Genomic DNA, 23,361 nt, shown 5'->3' with positions numbered 1-23,361 from the left:
TTAAGCCTTGTTGGGCTTCCAGTGAGCAGAGTAGAGGCTGAGAAAGAATGTTCAAACAGCTGAAAGCTCTCTATATTTCAAGTGAATTACATTAACTAACTAAATAACTAATTTGTTTTCTTTCTTTATGTATTTATCCATTATAATCAAATGTGTGATGTGTTTTTGGCACCCATTCCTGGTTGCTCCCAATAATAGGAAGGATTTACAGTACCTAGCATTACTGCAGTTGTGGTGTAAAGCCTTCCCACTCTCACATGGTTATGGTGCAGACTCGTGCTGCCTGCCGGTTGTTTTTCCATTGTGTGTATATGTTAAAAGTATGAAAACTGGAAAATAAAGACTGTCAGAAGAGAGTGAAAGCTTTAAAAAGTGAGAGTATGTACTATTTGGCAATCTGAACAATGTGGTGTGGCAAGAAGTTGGGGTTTCCATGTAGCCTGTGTTTAAATTGGGTTGGCTTTTAAATTCTAATAGTTTTTGTCAGCTGTTTTGTGGTGGGGAAAAATGTAGCTGTGTCAGTGGCAAAAAAGAAAAGTCAGAGCTTTCGGCTCGTGAATGTAAGAATATTTGGAGATGGTGATACCAACATTGTGACCTGATACGTTTTGAAAGATAACATTACTTAGATAATCAGAAGTTTCAGTTACTTCTTTGAAATATAATTCTGACATTTAAAAAAAAAAAAAAAAAAAAAAAAAAAAAAAAAAACAGACAAAGGCTGACACTTGATTATCATTTACAGCAACCATTTTGTAAGAGGTCTTAGCTCAGCTGTGTAGTTAAATTAGGAGGATTAGGATTTGTTTCTTAAAGGTCCCAGCACAGCTGAGTTCTGTAGTCAGGGGCCTGGAACAGCAGGTTTCTGCTGCTGCATTCTGCCTCAGACCAAGCTTAGACCATGGGAAGAATGTAGTGAATTTCCTTTCTTTGTAGCAGATGAGTTTATTTGTGTTTTGTTCTGTTGTGTTGCTTTGAGAATGTAAGCAGGTTCTTCCTCAAGTGCCGTGCTGAGCGTAAATGCAATTTAACAAGAAATCCAGAGATTACAGCATCGTAAATTTGATTTGCTCAATTGTTCAACGCCACTTATTGTCAAGTGTGATCTGCCATAGTGATTTCTGCTGCTTCTGCTGATGTTTAAGGAGAGGCTGGGCTGTAGGTAGGCTTTTCTTCTGCTCAGCCCTCTGCAGGTTTTGTAGTTCCTTTTGCTCGTGCAGGATCACACAGTTCAGAGGTGATTTCCTTGACTTTTCCTTGTGTTTGCTTACTTTGGTGCAGTCCCATCAATTTATTAATGATACTCTGAATACCTAATGAAAACTGCTTGCAGAGAGCAGCTGTCTGTAGAAATGCAGGGTCTAGAATCCCGATAGGTATAGCGTGGAACATTAAACTTTGCATCTTGAGCGTCTTGATGACGAAGGTATCCACTCTGCCATCTCTGTGTCACTTTGTGCTGCATTCTCCCTGTGCAGGTGCCTTCGCCTTTATGGACCAGCAGAAGTTTGGAGTGCTTGCCATTGTAACCTTGTTTCTAGCTAGATCTACTACTCTATTTCTCTTTTTTTTTTTTTTTTCTTTTTTTTTCTCCCTACATTTATCTGTTGTAAATAGAACAGAGAAGAGATGAATATTTTGATGCAGTTTTGTTGGCTTTTTTTTTTTTGTGTTGTTATGTGTGCTTTCCTCCTATAGTATTTTCCCCACTGCAAGCTTTGAAACTAGAATTTTAATTTTAATCTACAAAAGCAAGAGCCGTTTTCAAAGCTTTTGTGTAGAAGCCTTAGGTGTGTGTCTTACTTGTTGAAACAGTAACTTGGAATTTCCATTCTCAATTTACACTGAGTATGAGGAGAAGTTAGGGAAAAAATCCTGAAAGCAATACGTGTAGCAAAGATGAGAGGCCTGAGAACCAAGTTCCTGTCCAGGTTTCTTTTGTTGTTTTTCAAGGGCTTTCTGCCTGGAAGTTTAATGACTGTAAGTGAATCAGGATATTAGTGAGAAGATGTCTATTTTTTTTTTTTTCTTAGACCAGATTAAAATTTTGTTTTCTTCTCATTTCAATTGCTCAGCTTGAAGAATTTGCTGTTTTTTTTTTCTTATTGATTTAAAAGAGCACTTAGTCTGAAAACACAATAGTACATGTATTATAATGCAGTTCTTTTTTTCTTTCAGTGTTTCCAGAACGTGTATGGCATTGGATTTGAACAAGAGTAGAAGTAGAGTGAACTTCACATTTCTTTGAGTAAGAAGCAATAATGCAACGAAGGCAGGGAAGAGTCAATGCTGGACTGCTTTTGCTGCTTTACCAGATTTCTCAGGTTGGACTTCAGAACATTCCTTCTGTTACCCTCGCAGTGCTCGTGCTGAATGTTTTTTTCTTCCTGAATCCCGTGAGGCCGCTGCATGAGGCGTGCATCAGTGTGAGGGAAGCTTTCTACGAACAGAACTGGCAGCGTTTACTGCTTTCACCTGTCCACCATGTTGATGACTGGCATTTATATTATAACATGATTTCCATGCTTTGGAAGGGAATAATGTTGGAAAGGAGACTTGGAAGTGTGTGGTTTGCGTACATAATTGCAGTATTCTCAGTGCTGACTGGAATTGTTTATGTGCTGCTGGAACTCCTGCTTGTGAAGATTCTGAATGATCCTTCGTATGAAATGAGTTGTGCTGTAGGCTTCTCGGGTGAGTTGGTCCAATTTAAATGCAAAAATAAATAACTGTGGATAATATATAATGCTTGTTGAATGAAGTAAATGGACAGGTGCACATCCAGGTGCATCTGTGTGCATTATGTCACTGAAGTGATCATTTCTGAAATTTAAAGCATGTGCTCCTTGTGTGTCCAGTTCTTGTGAGCAGCAGCCTGTGTGCACATGCTCTGTTCAGGCAGTAGATTAAAGTAGCTCTGACAGACTTATTGTCGTCTGTAGTTGATCTTTCTAAACCTTCAGCATTCTCAACGTGACCTTCAGCATATGTAATTTCAGTCAGAGCAAGTGTCATATACGTGGAGCAGATGTTAAAGAAGAAATGAGTATTTTCCTGGCAATAACTGTTTCTTTAAGATCCAGATTGTATGCATATTTATGGCCCATTCATTTCTCATCTCTTAAGAGTTTTAGGATGCCTGGATTTATTTCCTTATTTTGCAACTGGATGAAATGGACCAGTCCCTTTTTCCCATAGCAGGAACCTGACAGTACAGCAGGCCTAGGCCCTTCCAATAGGCAGTTAGACCTCAAAAATAATGATAAAAATTGAAGCTGTACATAGAATATTCTGGTGAGCCAAGGGAGGATTGGATAGAGAAAACTTCTCAATTATGTGCTGCTATCAAATATTTCTGCTCTCAAGTAAATGTATAGTTTCTGAATAAGGTCTGTCAGCAGCAATAAATGTAAGCATGGGCTGTTCAAAGGAACATTTGTGTGTATTATCCTAAAATAAGAGTACCTACCTCGTATTAGAGAATGTATGTGAAAGAAACCCGCTGGACAGAGAAGGAAGTTTTGCTGTCCTGTGTTCTCCATGGTGTTAGAAGAGGGGAAACCTTTGTCATATTTTTGAATTTAGTATATCTTTGTTCCTGTCCAACTTGACTGTCTTTTCCATACTTACTTATGTCACTTTTCCCATTTTTTTTCAAGTGATTGCATTTTCTCCTGAGAATTTCATAGTCTTTCTTGAATGTTCTGATAAATAATGCAAATTAATTCTGCCATATTGGCTTTTTATTTGCATGATAAAACAGTTGCAATCAATTAGAAATAAATTATTGTAATTAAAGGCAGTTTATCTTTTTTTTTTTGCAGAAACAGGTGATTCTGGAGTATATGTAAGATGATTTTTCCATTAATTCACAATTTTTGAGCATATTGCTGACCTTCACACATGCATTTGTCTTGTTTTCAGTCATGGCTTTTCTCATTTTGAACATTTTAAGTTCATTAAGTTTGTCCATTATTACAACTAGAGCTCCCCTTTTGAATTGTTGTATTTTGTTTACTTGAACAGCTACAATAAATAGTTGTATTTAAAACGAAGCTTTGAATTGGCTACATTACACAAATATGTAATTTCAGTCCTTAAGTGACTGAAAAGTATCCCCAAAAAGCAACAAAACCAAAACCAACCGTTGTTCTGACATGCAGCAATATTGCTTTGTGATGCTGTGAAACTGCATGATGTGATATTCCAGTTTTAGTAGCTGTCATTTCAGCAGCTAAGTCATAACAATAATTAATTTCTTTACTATCTGGACACAAGTGCTTCTCTCTTGATGTTATTTATTCTTGTTTGCAGGAGTCTTGTTTGCTTTGAAAGTTCTTAACAACCATTACAACCCAGGAAGAGTTAGCAGCGTCCTTGGATTGCAGATATCCAGCAAGTATGCTTGTTGGGTGGAGCTGGTGGCAATTCATTTCATTTCCCCAGGGTAAGTGCATGTAGTACTTCAGAGTTGGTAGATGAGATTTGGGTTACCTGAAGTAGTTTGAAATGCCTGTGAGGTGTGAGGAGCATGAGGTAGTGCCCAAACCGTGCGCTGGGGCTACAGTTCGGTGCTGAGGCTTTTTTCCTTAACACCACTTTCAAAATGAAGAACTGGAGTATTGTGTCTCAAAAGTATGGCAAAGTTCTGGAATGAGGATATGAAGTTGGTGGGCACTGGGAAGGGATGTTCATTTTGTGCAAAATGGCTGAACTTGGGGAGCGCTCTGCTGCTCTGCTTTTTATTTTTCTTCTGGTACCTTCTGTCAATTTCTTCTAATCACTGCTCTAGTTTACCATTAAACTGACATCCACTATTTCATTTGCTTTTTCTCTTTTTCTCTTGCTCTCTTTTTTTTTTTTTTTTTTTTTTTTTTTTTAATCTAGGGTTATCTGGATAAAATTCATAGTTGACTGTCCTGCGGTCTTGCTGACTGTCTCCCTTAGTTTTCCTTTGTGCTCATCTATGCCAGTGCAATTTTTCCTTTGTCTGCAGTTAATTTCTGGAGTTGTAGTTGCAAGTCATCTGTTCTCTTACATAATATTTTATAAATTATAAGTGTCAATGGTATTAGAAAATGTGTGTGAAAGAAACTCACAAAATTTACTAACTGCCAAATTGCAATTCATGAACAATTTGCTGCTTTTTAGAAAGATTAAAGAGAGGAACAAGACTGACATACTAATCATTAGATGCTATGATGTGGCAGGTAGAACATTTCCTAGACCAGAATGAAAATTCAGATATTACTTATTTTAAGCAGAGTTTATACTGCTTTATCATTTACTGCTTGACTGACTGAAACAAGGAATCCCAAGTTAAAAAACAAAAGAACAGCAGAGCATGTTTTTTCAAATGCAATTTGAATTGTCAGCTAAGAGATCATTTCCATGGTATTAAAACTCAAAAGTTTTGGTGTATTCATTTTGTTCTTCTGATAAACAAAATGTTGTTTTAGCATTAGTTAGTTTTTTCTTGATACATTAAATAACATTTTTTACTGTTGAAGAATAGTGGAAAAAACAGTGGAAATGATCTGAAGCGAAACCATGAGCATATCACATATCTAATTGGTGGAAGAAGAATTCATGAGGTTAGTGGTCGGATGCAGTTGGGTTTTTTATTTTTTTCCCAGTTGTGTTACTGCAGACGTATTCTGGAGGTAGAAAGTAAATATAAGGTATAGAAATAATGTTAAAAATGTCTCCGTAATTTGCATAGAAGCTTAGGCTGCTGCCTTGTCTAAGCAACCCCTAATTATGTTCAATTCTGATACCTAAGACAATTTCACAGCACTTAAATATTAACAGAGGCCACAGAAAGCAAGGAACAGGCTACAGAAATTAATGTCTCAGAACATAATATGTTTAATTAGTAACTGGCAACTGCCTTGAAATGAACCACAGTAATTGGCTCTCAGGGCAGTACTGCTACATCCTCTTCTGCATGCTCAAGGCATGTTACAGTTTTTAAGGTGCCTGATTAGATGGTGCTCTTTTGTAGATCAGGGTGCGACATCATGTTCTGAATAATAAGAGGTCAGTAAGTGGTGCAGGGTTCTGTCCCATCAGACACAAGGTATGTTTGTGCAGCCTTTAGTGGAATATCACAGGGTCATCCATAACCAATGAAGTATTGAGAAGTAATACAGAGCCTGATGAAAACTATTTTTTCCTTCCAGATCTGTGACATCTATTGTAATTCAGAAAATACAAATTTCTTAGTTAAAAATGTAATAAATTAGTTCTAACCTTTAGTTCTGTTCTACGTTTCTGTTTGTAACTAACTAAATAAATGTTGGACTGAGCCAATTTAATAGACTTATTTTTGGCAAGTTAAGGTGCTTGTTAGAGTTGTTAATATAAAAAAAAAAAAAAAGAGATGACCTTGCAAACTGAGAAGTAGCCCAGCTGGAGAACAGCAGCACAGGAGTGAATCTACATTCTGTGACAGAGATGCAGATCTCTGTAATACACGTTCATAGCTGACAACTGAAAACAAAATCGTAGCATACAATGGATCAGCTATGAGTATTAGTTGCTTCCTTTCTCATGGGGTCAAGGATCTGCAGGAACACAGCTTCGAAGCAAATGACAGTCAGAAGAGGTCAACATAATACCTCTTAATACAAAATTGCTGAGCTCTTCATCAAAAGGAAACAAACAAAACCTTTGTGTACTTGAAAATACTGGAATATATTTTGGCAAATTTTGTTTGAAATTTTAATTTTTTTCTTCCACTTTCACCTCTCTGTTTTAATTCTGGTGCAGCCTCTAGCATGACTACAAATATTTTGCTTTGTTCTATTATTTTTCCCCATGAGAGATCTTTTCTTATGTGCCTGTTCTCTTATCTAGTCTGCTTTTTTAATTGTGGATATGTTTAATGCTCAATGATATCACTGAGTCATTGCTGGTTGTTGATCGATTTTACTGATGAGAATGTTCCTCAGGAGCAAGAGGGCATGGAGGAGAAACAAACAAAACCGCATCCAAAAAAGCACAAGAAATTTGACAGGGATGACATTGTGTGGTGAAAACCATGCTCTAACAGCTTGTTTTGTTAATCATCTTTTACTTTCCTCTGTATTACATAGTTAGTTACAAATTTCCAGTTTTTAGTCAAAGATGAACTGCTGTTGTCCTGCACGTGTGTGTAAAACAAGTTGACTTTCACTTATTCAATGAGTTAATTTGATCTAATTTGCATTCAGGTGGTTTCATTAGCACTGGTAGATTGTGTGCCTTTCTTTCTAAGCAAGTGTCTTAGTTTTCATTTGAGATAGAATTGTTTACTTCAGTGTCTGGTATGATACTCTGTTTTTGGTTCTAGGAGAAAAATGTGCAGCTCACGCAGTCACGTTTATAGTTGCCTGCTAAGCCAAGGCCATTCGCAGCGAAGGGCCCAAGGAGCTGAGGGGGAACGGAATTAAGACAGCTGACTTGAGCTGGCCAAAGGGATATTCCATACTGTATGGCATCAGGCAGGAGTTTTGAAGGAGATGAGAGTTCATCTCTCACTCTCAGCTGCTCAGGGGTTTAGCTGGGCATCAGCCAGGGGATGGTGAGCAACTACTTGTGCATGTTGTATGCTTTCAGCTGTACATATATAGTTATAACTACTTTCCTTTTCCTTTTCTCTGCCATAGTAAGTAGTTTTATCTCAGCTCATGAGTTCTACTTCATTTTTTTTCCCTGCTTCTCACTGGGAAGGGGAGGAGTGAGTGAACACCTGTAAGGTGCTGAGCCATCTGCTGGGTTAAATCACTACAGCGAGATTAAATTTTGAAGCAGAGGCTATAAATTCATGTGCACGTGACTACATGCTTGAGTTAATTTTGAAATAAATTGTTATTATAAATAATAAGGTTCATCCCATTATCTGAAAATATTCATTATTTTTTTCAAAATAAAGTTGGTCTGGATTTTTGTAGTATGTCTATTACTTATTTCTTTGTTGAGTGAATGTATACCTGAATGTAGTGTAGCATCAGAGTAGGAGATGGATGAAAATAAGTTCTTGTCACAGAAGGCTGCAGCAGTGGCTGAGCTAAGGACATACCTTGCTAAATAAGTGGCTTTGTTCTGTGCATGAATGATAATTCCAACCAGTCTTTCAGGTTTGCTGTTAGGAGGAAACTATAGAAGTGAAGTGATACAGGCTTCCTTGTTCTTTCGTGTGCTCTGTCAGGTGAGTGATGCCACAGAGTGGAAAATAGTCAGGATAAATGTGCCAGCAGTGAGGAGATTACTTGGATTGTGCATAAGAATACTGGGACAGTATTCATGTTAAAGGATAATATTGTGAGAGGCTTGTAAGCATTGTGTCAGAACTGGGTAGCTGATGAGTAAATGTTGTCATATGGTTTTCATTTTAATGACACCGATTTTCATGGAAACTACACAGCCAAATGAAGAAGTATAATTAATTCTGTTTGGAAGATTTTTCTTGAGTAAAGTGTGCATCAACTTGATGGCACATTTCTTCAGGAAATGGCATTTAGACATATTGCATAATCATCGTTAGTATGAAGTGAATGGTTTAAATAATATCTCTGGGGAGATCCACATTTTCTGACAAAAATTAAATGAGGCTTCATTTGAATTTCTTTGTATCAAAGAGAACATTAGTTAATATTGATAAAGCTTGTTGACATTTAGAGGGAAAAAAACGTGTTTTAAAAAGCCAAGAGCCCCATTTCTATTTCCATTCAAATTTCAGTTTGTATTTATACAAAGTGAAGTTGTAACACACAATAAATCTGTCAGTTTTTCTGAACAAGCAGGAGAAAAGGCAATGGTTTATCTTGTTCCTGCAATCAGGAGAATGTTGTTGTCTAACAGCATAATAAGTCAACTTATAAAAATAGACATTGAAGTCAACAGGATTCCCATATTCTTGGGAGCAATGTAAAAATACTCTTTTGGAATCATAGGACACGGGAGGTTGCTTTATGGCTGATAATATATATATATATATCCAATCCTTGGTGTTCTGTATTGATCATCTGGATATCTGTAATACTCTGTAAAGTGAAAACAAAGAAAATAATCGGAAAATTATAATATAGATTATTATAATATAATATAATAATTATAAAGAAAATAATATATATATATAATTATATTATATATTTGGATATTATATATATATAGGATATATATATATATAGGATATATATATATATATATCCTATATATATAATATCCAAACTTATATTCTTTATTCAAAAAGTACAAAATAGGAGTACCCTCAATTTTCTGAATTTGATATGAGAACAGTGGAATTTATAATAAAAGTGAAGGGAGTGTGTTTGGAGAAGACCTTCCTACAACTTTTGTGCTTTTAATAAATTGCATTTGTGCCTTTCAGCCAAAATGGCATTTAATTCCACGTGCATATAGTTCTGCCTCGTGAAAACAGTTACAGTTTTGTCATTAATTTCAATGTCAGGAGATAAAACTTGTAGAAAGAAGAAATATATTATGCAAATTTCTTAACAAGGCAATCTACTTGTAGTGGGAGTGCTGAGCTGCAGCTTGAAGCAGTGATTGAGCACCTGGTGGGCATGCAGGGCTAACCAGGGGAGCTCAGGTGCACGCGATGTACCTGAGTGATTGGAATGGGAGGAGCCAGGAGCCACTCCTCCCAGAGCTCATTGAAGGGTTGGTAGTGGAGATAAAGAGATCTTGCTGGAGATCTCAGTCTACCTGAGGCCTTCTAGAGGTAAGCAGTTTTTTTTCCCTTTGTTTGTGTCTATGGCTGCTGCATTTGTTTCCTGTTAGCATTTTATTTCCTCTTGTTCTTTTTGCTCAGTGTGCAGGAACTGAATTTCCATCTGAGTAGAGTGAAAGGTGACTTTGTTTTACTTTCAGCCAGTTCTTCGTGTATTTCCAGTGGAATACTCATCTTCCTGTAGTGGCCCATGAATCTGTGTTTAACCATCTGACTCACTGCGCATGCCGGGCTCTGTCCCAAAACTCTCCTACTGGCCTGTCCCTTCCAGTTTGTATAGGCGCTGATTTATGTGGTACATTCAGAACTCCCTCCTTGTCTTTACTGTATCCTATCCTATCTTTTTCTGTCACTGTGCCACGGTTGCTTTAAATTATAACACTATCTCTTGTGACTCCTGCATCCTCTCTCAGCTTGTTGTTATTAGCGAGTAATATTTGGTACAGAAAATGTGGAAATCCATTCAATTCACCTCCTTGGTTTGGTAACAAATCACTGATAAGCATTAAGCCAGGTTTTCTATCCAGTTTTGTATCTGCTTAGTGTAGTTCATACTGCCCAGGGTTTTAAACCTTTGAGAAATGCTGTGAGGCAGCGCTGTGTTCCTACAACATGCCACCTGCTGTTTCTCTTTCTGGGGAGGCCTTTTGCCTCCTTGACAAAGGAGAAACTTGGTTAATTTGTGGTATTTCTTTGTGACCATTTTCTGCTTTTGATGTTCCTACCTACTTGAGTATAGAGAATCTTAACTATTGGGTGTATTAGCTTCTGCAAATTCATAGGAGAGCCTATTTAAACTCTTTCACTGAACTTCTAAGTTGAGTGCTGAGACACAATATTCATGGAGATACTTGGAGCAAATCTCTGGATTTACCCCATATATAATGCTTCTGTGTTGAAGACTTCAGTCTTTTCATTCTATGTACAAATGGGCAATGAATGTATTTTTAAAGTAAATAGGCATGTTTAGAAAATAATATGGATTTCAATTTTTTACTTTTAATTATGAATGCACTGTGGTACAAATATGTTGGAACAGGTCTGCATTTAGGGTTTGTAGAATATCAGTTGGGAGGGACCCTTAGAGGCCATCTAGTGCACCCCCCTGCAATGAATGGGGACACCTACAGCTCCATCAGGTGCTCCGAGCCTGGTGTGACCTGGCTTTGGATGTCTCCAGGGATGGGGCTTCCATTTCATAGTAGGATTGAATTGACAGTACTGTGATTAAGTGCTCTACTTATGCTTACATTTGAAACGGTAGTAAGTTTTGGTAGCTCTTACTAGGACATTTTAATGTAATTCTGTGGATCTAAGTTCTACAGATTGAAATGAGTTTTCTGTCTTGGGAAGACTTCGCTTTAAATGCTTGTAGGGGATCAGTGTTCTGTGCTTTACACAAGCAATTGAAGTGATCTCTCCTGTTAGCTTCCGGCTTCTTCAATATATGTTGCATACTTGTGAGTGTACACACAACAGTGTTAGGATTTTATGAGGAAAGAAAGAAAATGCTGCACTTCAGTTTGAATTGATACGTTGCTCAGTTCAGTTGGATCATGTACAATGTTTTTTTAGAAATCACAAAATGAGGAAATTAATTTTGGTAAGAAGTTCTGTAAGTTGGAGTTCTGTAAACTGCACATCTGGGTTTAATAGAATAATTACCACTAATATTAGAAAACAGATTGACCAAGTCAGAGCAGAAATTAATAAGCATTTGCATTACCCTTGTCACTTTTCTATGCTTGGTTACATAAGGACTTTGTGGATTACAATATTTCCACTTCAGGTTTCCTGCCCAAGAAGTCTACCTTTCTATTGCTCATGAGATATATTTTTTTTCCTCATAGGACTTCTTTTGCTGGTCATCTGGCAGGGATTCTTGTTGGACTGATGTACACAATGGGTCCTCTGAAAAAGATCATGAAAGCGTGTGCAGGTTGGTAAAATCTGCATGAGACATTGGTGCTCTGAAAAATTAGTGCATCTTGCATTCAATTGCAGATGTTTGTGCAGTTCCAGCAGAGTTCTAGGGAACTAAAAATAGAGTGAATAAGAGCAGAAGAAAAGCTCACCTTGTTTTACTCGTTCTTATCCATATTAAAGGTGTCTTTCAGGTGTAATGTTTTTGCTGCAAGTAATACATTTTTACCATTCTTTTAAAGCTATGTATTTGAGGTAAAATGTTCCATGTAAGATGTCAACCAAAATGTCATTCTAAATGGAGTGTGAAGCAATAGAAATATGCCAGAACACAGAATATTTCTGTGTTGGGTTTCTGTTGCTTGTATTGGTTCATGTGGGAATTTTTGAATTTAGAAAAAGCTGAGGGATGCTTGAGAAAGTGTTACAAGATTCCTTGAGCTTTGTGACGCTGAATTGACACAGGTTTTTGTACTGTAGAAACAGTTTTAAGAGGTGGTAACTTTCAGTGTGTTTTTATACTAACATCTATTTTTAAATGCAGTTGTGCTGTTATGTGAGCATGCCTTTAAACTTCAGGGTTTTACTCAGAAGTCTGAGACCTGTTGCAACCATGTGCTAGGCTTGGTTGTCACAGTACTTGTCTGTTTCCTAATAGGGTAACTTAAGACTTTATTCTAATTGTATATGTGTTATTCTTTCTTTCTAGGTGGCCTTTCTTCATTCACAGACCCTGATAGGCCAAGGAACTACTATTCGGGTTATTCAGGTAAACATTCTCATCCACTTACCTAAAAGCTTATTTTGGTTTTACAAATATGAGTGTAATTTTTGCTTGTAATAGAAAACATGCAGAAGAGCTGACCAAATGGAAAAGTTTGCCCTTGAGTATTTCAAAAGTATTTGATTTGTAATTCCTAACCAAATATCCCAGTGTATTTTCCTTACAAATAACGGCAAGGGCCCTTGTAACTTAGAAGTGTATTTACCCAGGATTTTTATTAATCCAGTTCTCAAATTAAAGATATAATGTTTGACCTAAAGACCAATAAAAATAAAATGAATTGCTCAATAAAATGAGGTGTTGAATTACTTACACTACTCCTACATACAATTACATACATACTCCTTAAAATAGGAGATGTATGGTGCGTGAGCTGCCTGCTTCCAGCTGCATTCTCAGGCCAGCTGATGTTCACCTAGGTATAGTTTCTGTTCATCTGCATTACTGTGTTCTGTGTTAATAACAACCAAACCTTCCTTCAGTACACCAGCATAGCAGCATGTGTGGAAAATCAAATGGTTTATATTGGAAAAGGCAATTGCTAATGAAGACAAGAACTTGCACTTGATATTTAAATTCTCTAATCTGTTGCAGCCATTGTACAGACACCAGGTGTTCAGGGTGGGGGTGGGTGTCAAAGACAACCTTTGTGGAGCAGATCCTGAACTGCCCTGTACTTCTTTTCCAGCTCTTCCTAACCAGCAACAGCACTTCATGTAGTGTAGAATGATACAGGGGACTGCACAGTACCTGGGAAGAAGTTGTAGGGCACTGGCAAAAAGGAAGTCTGGTTCTTGTTGTATGGCTTGAGCAGTTCCAGAGCAAGAGAAGTGGTGCTGCTTTGAGTTGGTGGTCATGGAAGGGAGCTAAAGGAGTGAGGTTAACGTGAATTATCCTGTCTTCCAAGCTTGGCTTTAGACATAACAATTTTTCTTTTAGTAAATTCTTTTCTGTAAACTGAATTGTAATTGTAAAATATACATATTTCTGATACGTATACATTTTTTTCCTTATGTATATTCTTCATAGTTATCTTTCATCAACACTTGCATGAGTTTTCAAGGAAGAATTCACAATTTGCTTGTTGTATGATATAGTAATACATTTGACCATTTGTGAATTAGGAAAACTCTCTGTAGTGTTGCAAGTTCACTATGTACATACAGTACAGCCTTACCTGAACTTCTTATTTTTTGGTATTGCTGAGTTATTGCTGCCTGACTTTATTAATTAAAATAAAAAATAGATAATCAGAATGGATTTATGAAACACTACAAAGAAACAGATTTAGAAGGAAAAAAAAAATATTTCAGCTGTAATTTTACCCCAGTAATTGGTGACTGAATTAGGTTTACTCCAAAGACAGTTCATGAATAAAATATTAGGATACTTATTGGGATTAATAGGAACACCTTGAACATGTCAATGTTACTGAATTGTTTCTCATCGTAAAACAGAAGATTACAGCTTTGTCAGCACTTACAACTGGAGGACAATGTACAGTATCACATTTACCATATTTTACGGTCAACTTAAAAGGCAGCATCCTTCTTTTATCAGATAAAACCAGGATTTTTATACTCTTTGTGCAGGCAGTTTTGAAGCCTCTAGAAAATAAATTTGTAGCTGAGAAGACATTGAGATTAACATAATATAGAGGGGAATAAGGGGATGCATAAAGATTGCATCCAAAATGTGTGTGTGTCAGCTGAGTGATATTCTGCAGTTGGTTTTATGTTTTTCTGCAGAATTGTCTCTTAAATAACGCCACAGTGACTGAGAGGCTTTTCAAGCTTGTTAAAAATGACTAATTTATAGGGATTTAAAAATACATGTTCATCATTTTCTAAGCGGAGGAATAGCAGATAATTGAGAAATGGCAGCAGTTCAGATTGCAGGACAACACCAAATCTTTGCTGTGCTTTTATGAAAATTCATCCCAATGTCAGCTGTTGTCTGTTCTCAAAAGGGCAGGATTGCATTTTTGTGTGCACCTATATTGTGTGTATGCTCATATAAAACCATGTGCACACGTGTATGAAATCAATTACATCTCAGTTTATATTCTGTGCTTGTTAGTCTTCCTTACAGAAGTTCCACATGGAATCTGTAACTAGCAAGGTAATACGTGACTGTTCTTACTGATGCTAATGATCTGAAGATAAAAAGAGGTGGCATGCTGTACTTGTTTCATGCAGAAATATTTCCATTATTTCTTTCATTTTGAAAATCTCATGTACTTTCTCTAATCACGTGGGTAAAACTGTTTGTGTTTCTGTACTTTGGTTCTTCCAAATCTAATGTCTGGTTGTCTGGAAGAGAGAGAACTGAAATTATCCAAAGTTTTATATTCTGAAAATACAACATTTAGAAAACAAATTGGGACTTTGCTCATGAGTTTTTCTCAGGTTGGGTTTTCTGTGTTCAGGCAGGGTTAGGTTCTGCTAAATCAAGTCTCACTCCATTCTCCAGCCAGGTTGTTTTCTTCTCTTTTAAATTGCACGTTTGGATGGATGGTGGTTTTCCACACTTGTTTTTGACTGACTTTGTTCACGGAAATGTCTGATACAGGAAAATGCAGTGGTTGCAGATGAGATCTGCAGGCTGTGTTGGCTTTCTTTAGAGCAGGCATAGCACAGTGTTGTACACTGTACAGTATTGTACAGAAATGCAGAATTCTTCAGTCGTGTTCTAGGTTCAAACATGACTTGTGCTTAGGATGACGCGTTGTTTGTGGGCTGAGGCGAGACGCACATGGAAAAGCCTGAAGCCCACGTGGTTGTCTTGTTGCTGTTGGGTGGTTGAAGGCCTGGTACTGGCAGTTACATGCTGGGGGGGAGCTGATGAAAGCTATTTCCATTTATTTGAAACATGAAATCATGGCAATGCTATGACATTTGTAACAAATGCAAAGCTGGAGATCCTTGCTGTATCTTCACTGTTACTGTTTTTCTCACCCCGGTTCTCCTGACTCCTAATCATATTTTTTCTTTTCCAAATTAAACTGATTTGTGGAAGAAAGATGTTGTAAAGATAACATCTGCTTTCACCCTCTCCCACTGTGTAACAGCCGATTATTTTCTTTGTTTTCACTTTACAGAGTATTACAGATATCCAGATGATCAATACAGAACACCAAGGAACTATCATGACTATACAGGCGGGCTCACTGAAGAAGAACAGCTTGAAAGGGCAGTGCTAAACAGTCTGAATGAAAGAGGTAAGAGTTTCATTGCATGTCATCTTTCAGATCATGGTTTGTGTTGAGGTGGGAGGAATAGGAAGGCTGTGTTGTTCATTACTTATGTTCAGGATTTGGACATCCCTTCAGAAATGACCAAATGTTTCCAGGTAGAATTTTCAGAGACCACAACATGAGGATGCAGTGTCATTCTCACGTAACTGCATGTGTTAGTAATTGCTTACTGCTAATTGCTGCTACTACAGGAAGAGAAATGCTTTTATGACAAACCTCAAGTAAACAAAGTTGCTGTGCCAAAGACAAACAAACCACCTCTCATTCTCAATTGTAATATGAAGCAGTATAACAGAGGAACAATGATGTTGCTGATGTTTAAACTTCCTGCTGATTTTGTTTTATATGTGTATTGGAGGAGTAGCATAGCAATTTCTTGTGTTGTTCTCTTTCACCCTGAAGAAAGTTTACATGAGAGCTAGCTGAAAGACGGGGGAGAAGTAATTCAGGAATAAAAATGCTGTTTGTTTTAGTTGTGATTTATCAGTTGAATTAATATATATTGAGATATATTTTATTTTTTTATAATTCAAATGAAGTCGAGGGAAAACAAAAACATCTTGGGATATACTTCTCAGCTTGTGAAAACAGACGTGAAGGAAATATGCCTAGTAGGCTAGCAGTATGTTATTGGAGCATTGTGTGTAAAATTTACGTCAGCTATGCTCATAAAAAAACTTCTTTATGGCTATTAGAAATTTCAGGCAAAGTAGGGAAATGAATAGCTTCACAAATCATCACTAACTCACAACTGCTGTGATCCTATTTGTTATGAAGAACATCGCTGTGTTATCTGCAGTGTTTTCAACAAGGCAGCAGACAAGGTAATGTGGTCTGAAAAGGCTTTTTCTGCTTGAAAATTTGATTAACTTCTATTTGTAAGTAAAGATGGCTTTTTGTTTTGTTGCATCAGTTGTGGGAAGTCAGCTTGGAGGCAGAAGTTCAGTCTTTGAGGAAAAGTAGTAATAAAAGTATTTTTTTTTCTAGTTGTCTTTGCTTTTGTGTGCTCACCTTTGTTCTCTCATGGAATTTGCTCCTAACTGCCCTGAAGTACTGTGAAACCAGCAACTTGAAAGAACAGGAAAACCCACTCTGATTTCTGCAGCAAAATTGTCCCTGTGATACGGTTAGAAATTACAGTAATCTGAACAGTTGCCTTAAAATCACACTGCACTGAAAATCTTGGTACTTGGTGAGGGGTTTAGCTTTCAAGGAATTGAATAAAATAGCATCTGGTTCTTCTGTTCTGTCAGCACAAGTTGATGTGTTTGATATCATTGTGTTGTCTTAGGAATTTTAAAAATAAAACACCAAATAATATCAGATATTTATGTAGGGAAAAATAAAGTTTTTGGGAAGGAATATGCCTAAAATAAGCTTTTTTGGAAGGGATGCTTTTTCCTGATGTTTTAGATGATGTTTTACAACATTTTTTTAACTGATTGAGAAAAATCTTTTAGAAACTTTCAAGATGGGTGTTATGCGATGTGTTGTGCTGCAAGAATGAGACATGTTTGTGGTCGTTTGGTTTTTTAAACTATCAAGGAAATACACCAGATCTTTGTTTTGCTTATTTTTCCAAGCAGTCAGTGTACAGAGTCCTGCTCTTACGGGTCCTTTGGTTTGTAACAGCTGAGTGCCTGTGGCTGCTGAGTTGTTTGAGCATAGGCACATAGTGGTTGTGTTGTGACTTGGGGTGAAGGGTGGTTTGGATGCTGCCTTAAAACAATTGACTCTCATTTCGAAGCCTTAAGTCACACTGTACAAGGAAAGGCTGTAAGTTTTTATCAGAGTCTCAAGTATCTGAAAATGTCAAATTCTGAGCTCGCTGTGGAAGGGATTTGCACATAGGAGCTGATATTACAGTAAAAGAAAGTGATGATATTTCCACAGAATGAAATCAGTTTATAATAAGGACAAAATGGATAACATAAATTATTGGACAGTTTGCATCTCTGTCTTTCATACATCAGTGTGGAACACCTGCACCTTTCTTCTGTAGCCTTTACTTCTGTTCCTGTAGGTGAGTGTTATTTCTGTTCGTGTTTTGGAGTTCCATGCAGCATTTGGACGAAGATAAGAGGAAATGTGTTCTTATTTGGAGGATGTGCTATGAAACCTGAGAGAGAATTAAAATAGCATCTCTAGCTAAGCATGCCTCACTGCTGGAAAGCTGGTGTGCCAAGTCACAGGCTTAACTACAGTTTGAGAGAGCAGCACTTCTGATGTCTGTGGCCATGTTTGTTTTCAGTGCTGGTTAGAGCTTTTGGAGCACGCAGATAAGTGGGAAAATGTATCATATTGTGTGGTGTTTGCAGTGACGTTTCTACAGATGTTGTTTCCAGGGGTTTTGAGCAGTGTTTTAGCTTTGCATCGCTTTTCCCTACTTGCTGTTTCAGTTTGGAAAATATTTGAGAGCTCAATTTTAAATATTTCATAAAACAAGTTACTTACAAGTGAAACAAGTTATCTTACCTACAGACACAGGTCATATTTCCAAAATAAAGTAATACAGGGTAGGTAATTGATCATACCTGCACTAGAGTGGCAGAAAGGGTGAGATGAGTTTTTTTTGTGCTAATGAGCAAATAGAATACTCTTCCTTGTCAGTGTGAAAAGTAATCAGCTTCAGTGAGTGCTGTCTTTTCAACAGAAGACGCTTGCGTGGCGTTCGCTGTAGCCTGCAATTATATGGATGATGAAACAGGTACCTAACGTGACTAAAAATTACATGAAATAATGTGAAGCAGACACGTAAGTGGATGTAAACAGAACCAAAGTTCAGGGTACTCTTCTCTGATTCATCGTCTGTGACATTTAAACCATCATAGTTGCTTTGTAGCTTGGCTGAACAAAGGACAGTGGTAATTTTTTTGTTGTTGTTGTTGGACAAATGCATTTACAAGGGTTTTTAGGCCACAGAATGTATCATTAGATTTGGAATGTAGAGGTGTTCTATCAAATGGCTGTGTTAGTATCCTGCCAGGCTAGTAAAGCCATCTGTGGCATCGTCCAGAATGTCCTGCTATCACTTATTGTCCACAACTGCAAACTTATTTGTATCGAGGTGTGCATCAAGTTCAGTCCCAGTAATTTTTAGTATAATCCCACCATGCATGAGTTATCTAAGCCCAGCATGAAGGTACTGCATTTCTGCTTGCTCTATAACTGAGCTGTATGGTTTTACTGTGGAGGTAGAATACATGGCTTTCTGTTCTGGTTTAATCCTCGTATTAACAGCTGTCTTTAATGTAACCCCAGTATGCCCTATCTCTTCTCTGTTGTTTCCTTCGTATTCTGCTTGCAAGAATATCTTGATTGGTGTGGGATGTGGGTTTGCATTCTTGTGGTGGTGGGCGCTGGGTTGTTTTTGTGAGCTGAACTTCCAAGTTTGTGGTTTTCAGTCTCAAGAATGTTAAGAATCCCGTGCAAACTCGTGTCTCTGCACAAAGGAATTTTCCTCTAAGTTTTTAAACATGTAGGTGATGGTCTTTGCATTCTGTGGTTAAAGTATGCGTATGTAGATAGTCCTCTTATGTTACAAAGCACATTTCTAGCTGTGCGTTTCTTTTATTCTGATTTAAATCAAGGAGGAGTTTGTGGCCTAGCATAGGCTAACCTTAGGTACATCTGCTGCATGGTTATGAAGTATGTAGGCTTGCCAGTTCTCTGAATTTCATTTTAGAGTTCCTATTTCTGTTTCCTTGTATTGAGATGGGGCGTTTTAATAGTACCCTATGGAATGTGCTAAATCCATTGAAGATTGCAAGAATTATGAAACAAATGTATGATTCCATCTTTCTTCAGAGCTATCTTCCCCATTTGCTACTGTGGGAATGCTAGTCATTGTATTTGACGGATGGCTTTCTGTAGAAATGTCTTAAAATGAATTCTATGCTCATATGTGCAGTTCATGATACCAGACTGAAATACATTTCAAAATACTCGTGCTAAGATTGGTGTCTTGATTCTTTAAGTCCAGCTTTTTTTTTCTTTAGGTGTTATTTGATCCTATGTGCCCAGCAATGTGTTCTGGGCAGAAAGTTATCCTGAGTAACGCTGCTTCTAACACAGATCTCAACAGCTTCCTGAAACTGCATCTGTGGTCTGTGTTCCTGACCACCAGTGCTCTGCTGGGGCAGGTTTCCAGGAAATGGGTTTTGCTCGCTTCTCTCTAATTAGGCTGGATGCAGTGCTGTGTTAAGGTTACTAATTGCAGTATTTGACATCTGGGGATGACGACACTTGTGGTGCAGCTCATCCTTTGTTCCTTCCATCAAACCTTGGTAGTGTAGCTGGTATTTTTGGAAAGGCTGCCTGGTGCGGCTGAGTTCCTTTGGTCTTTAGGCAACCAGTTGACAGTGACAGGGCAGTTCCCAGGTTCTGCTACCAAGGAGTTGATCATATAGAAGTCTCAGTAACTGTTATCTTTGCACTTAAAATACAGACATTACTGCTGACACAAAGTATCGATGTAGATCTGCACCTTACAAAATACACAGAATACTGCTTTTTTTCTGTACTTCTTAAGCATATGAGAATGTTTTTGAAGGTACCACCAGTACAGCTTTCTTTTGGACCCTTTCCTTCACATGAGATTTGACTGACAAGGAAAACAGCAAGAAAACATTTTAATAAATAAATAGTTAAACCTTTGTGGCTAGAAATGTTTTCCTTACATTCATGCTACTTCTGTTACAAAAGCTGGATCTACATATGGAGATGGTCTGTTCTTGGCGTTTTGATCCAAGACTCAGTGATACAAATGGGAGCTTTTTTATTGACTTCAGTGGTCTCTGGACTTTTTTCCCCTTAGTAATGTTTTCATAGAGGAAGAAATGTTCCTTCCACAGTGGGTTTGGCAGGGTCACCTTGCTGGAGAACGGGCCCTTCTGCTGAACAGCTGTGGATGTAATTAGAAGAAGCTGTGTGGGGCTACATAAAAGTGCTTTCTTCCACTCTGGAGAAAGAGGGAGTTGCTGCAGAATGGCTTCGGTCGTCATTGGTGCTTCCGTCCATCTGTCTGGGATTCTTGGTCTTGGCTCTGGGAGATGGATATTGTTTAGAGTTTCTTTGTTGTGTCTTTGTTAGGCGTGCAGAAATGCACTAGAAGAAAAACAGTTTTTTTTTTTCCAAACATGATTTTAAATATTAAATTTCTTGAGAACATGAACAAACCTAGTTTACCACTAGAAGCTTCTCCAAACTAAGATCTATGGATAATCCTAATCTTGGAATTCCCCATTAATTTACTATTTTATTATTTATTGTCTCTGGATTAATTCTACAAATGAGTGTAGCTTGCACTTTGTTCCTTGGGACTGTCTCAAAAATGCTCTCAATCTTTTCCTGATGTCTGACTACATAAATAAGTATTTTCTAGTAGTTTTGTGGAAAGTATAAATCTCCTTTTGTCTTGTTGGCCAAAATCCTGGCAGTGTCCTTACAGTCCTAAGGCTGGTTTGCATCTCTTCCTTATTTTTTTCTATTGAGAGTCTGTTCCTTGCATTTAAAAAAAACCAAGTATCTATAATTATACACATATAGTAATAGCACAGACATGCCCTGCCGTTGTCAATGTGCAGCAGCATACAAAACAACTTTGTCTTTGATATTCAATCTTCCTGACGCTTTTGGAAGTTCTTGAAAATCCTACTGCCTTACCTGAAACTGAGGCCATTACCTCAGAGAGCAGGAGGAACTGAGTGTTTGAGGCAGTATTTCTGTGATAGGTACGAAAGGTAGAATGAAAACTCTGCGTGGTGATTGTCTTATTTTTCTTCCTTATACCACACTTAATGCAGAGGAGAAAAATGAATACTTCAGACATTTTATGGCTTTTTATTATTACACTGACAGTATGTCATGTTTCAAATTGTCCTTAGATCTGATCTTGTTCAGAGATCAATGTGTAGGTGAACACGAACCAAATGGCCTGCTGGCACTGCCAGCTGGCCGCTGGGTTTGGCTTTGCTGCCAGAGGCAGCTGCTGCACATCTTGATCAACAGCCCCAGAGTTTGTGGGAAATCCATGTGCTCCTTTGTGGAGTGGTCTGGTTGCTTTGTGTTTGCAGTGTGTGTGGTTGGAGGTTCACATTCACTATCATTCAACAGATAAATGTTCTTCTGAATAACTAGAAATGGTGATGTGGCTGTTCCTCGTCCAGTACTGTAGCGTCCATTGGCACGTGTTCAGGGAAAATAATTCGCCTGCAGTAATCATGCTTTCTATAAACCTTGCAGTTCCTCAACAAGTTCTTCTTTTCTTGCACAAATCTCAGTCACAGGAAAGCAAAGATAAGGCAGATATAGTGATCCTTAAGCCTTGTGGATATATTAAGGTGTCAGAATCCTAGAGCACCCTGATTCAGAAGGGACCTACAAGAATCCTCAAGTCCAACCGCAGCTCCACGCAGGACCACCCAAACCCTATCTCTGAGAGCAATACAGATTTAGTTAGACTACTTGCAATTACAGTCATTCTATTCTATTGCTGCTCCTGTAACTGTAAACTTCAGCAACAAAGAAAATTCTCACAGACTATTCTCCTTATACACAGAAGATGGTTCTTATTCACAGTAAAATTAATTTTGGAGTATGGTATTGGGGGTTTAGTGCTCTGATTTCTGTGCTGTATCCTTTGTTTTATCTCCCTGCTGTTACTGCTGTTCTTGGAATACTGTAAACGCAGTCTTAAAGCCCTTTAGTCTGGAAGTTTTTTGCTGATGTGTTGAAAAGATTGCGTTCTCTTGTGCGGTTGTGGCCTAATTACCATTTCTGAACAACGTGGCCTATAAATATTTTGGTTAGGTAAGGCTGTTACTTCATTAATATTTCTGTTGTAATTAAAAAAGGCGGCAGAACTATTTTGGGTGATGGCGTAATTTAGGTATATGCAGTTATATATTTATGTTCCTATTTTAAGACTCCCTGAAACAACTTCACTCATCAGCGTGTTGTTTGATGTACAAAAATATCTTCTCATGAAGGTTTCGGAATACGTTGCTCGCCTCATTTTGGTGTCAGCAGATAGAGGAACGCTTTGCATCCTTGTTATAAAATCTTGTTCTGTTTCTAGTGGTTATTGGAGCTCCTTGTATTTAATGAACTGAGCGGATGCTGGGGCGCTCTGCCAGAACTCGTCTTAATTTGCAAATGGTATCTGGTTTCTGAAGTAAAACCTGACCACAGATGCTGCATAGAAAAATTCACAGCTTCATGAGACTCCTTGGTATTTCATGGACAGTGGCATGATGAAAAGTATTTTTTTAAGTTGAAATGTTTTAATGATGATTAAAAAGAAAAACCAAAACAGTGCTGTTTTGATGCTGTATGGTGCAGCAACTAGCAGGATTACAGTCATGACTGTATTGCTCTTCATATGTCAGAAGAAAGACATTCATATCTTAAGACTGATCAGTCTTAACTTACTGATTATTTTCTGTTTATTTACCCCAGGTGTAACATAGCAATTAAAACAAGAACTGAGAATTGCAACGATTGATCTTATGAAACATTCATGCACTGACATAAACATCACTGCTGAGAGTGTTGTAACAAATGCAGTTTGCTCACGGATAAAATAGTATTCCAGTATGTTTCACAATATGAGGCATTCACAAATGTTGGCATTAAAAGATGTGTTGGGTGGTTTGGGGCCTT

At 37.7% G+C, this 23,361-nt stretch overlaps 1 protein-coding gene across 2 annotated transcripts in view; it reads left to right on the top strand.

Moving 5' to 3' along the window:
* The window catches only part of RHBDD1 (rhomboid domain containing 1), a 33,052-nt gene that overhangs the window by 5,652 nt on the left and 4,039 nt on the right, over window positions 1–23,361 (top strand). For both annotated transcript variants that reach the window (XM_048955499.1, XM_048955498.1), the window contains 5 exons: window positions 2,179–2,694; window positions 4,315–4,447; window positions 11,587–11,675; window positions 12,369–12,428; window positions 15,544–15,663. In XM_048955499.1, the coding sequence (XP_048811456.1) occupies window positions 2,262–2,694; window positions 4,315–4,447; window positions 11,587–11,675; window positions 12,369–12,428; window positions 15,544–15,663 (835 nt within the window). In that variant the 5' untranslated portion in view covers window positions 2,179–2,261. The remainder of the gene's footprint in view (window positions 1–2,178; window positions 2,695–4,314; window positions 4,448–11,586; window positions 11,676–12,368; window positions 12,429–15,543; window positions 15,664–23,361) is intronic.

Source organism: Lagopus muta, chromosome 9, assembly GCF_023343835.1.
Source record: "Lagopus muta isolate bLagMut1 chromosome 9, bLagMut1 primary, whole genome shotgun sequence".
In the NCBI taxonomy this organism is placed as follows: Eukaryota; Metazoa; Chordata; class Aves; order Galliformes; family Phasianidae; genus Lagopus; species Lagopus muta.
This window is presented reverse-complemented; position numbering and strand designations above follow the sequence as displayed.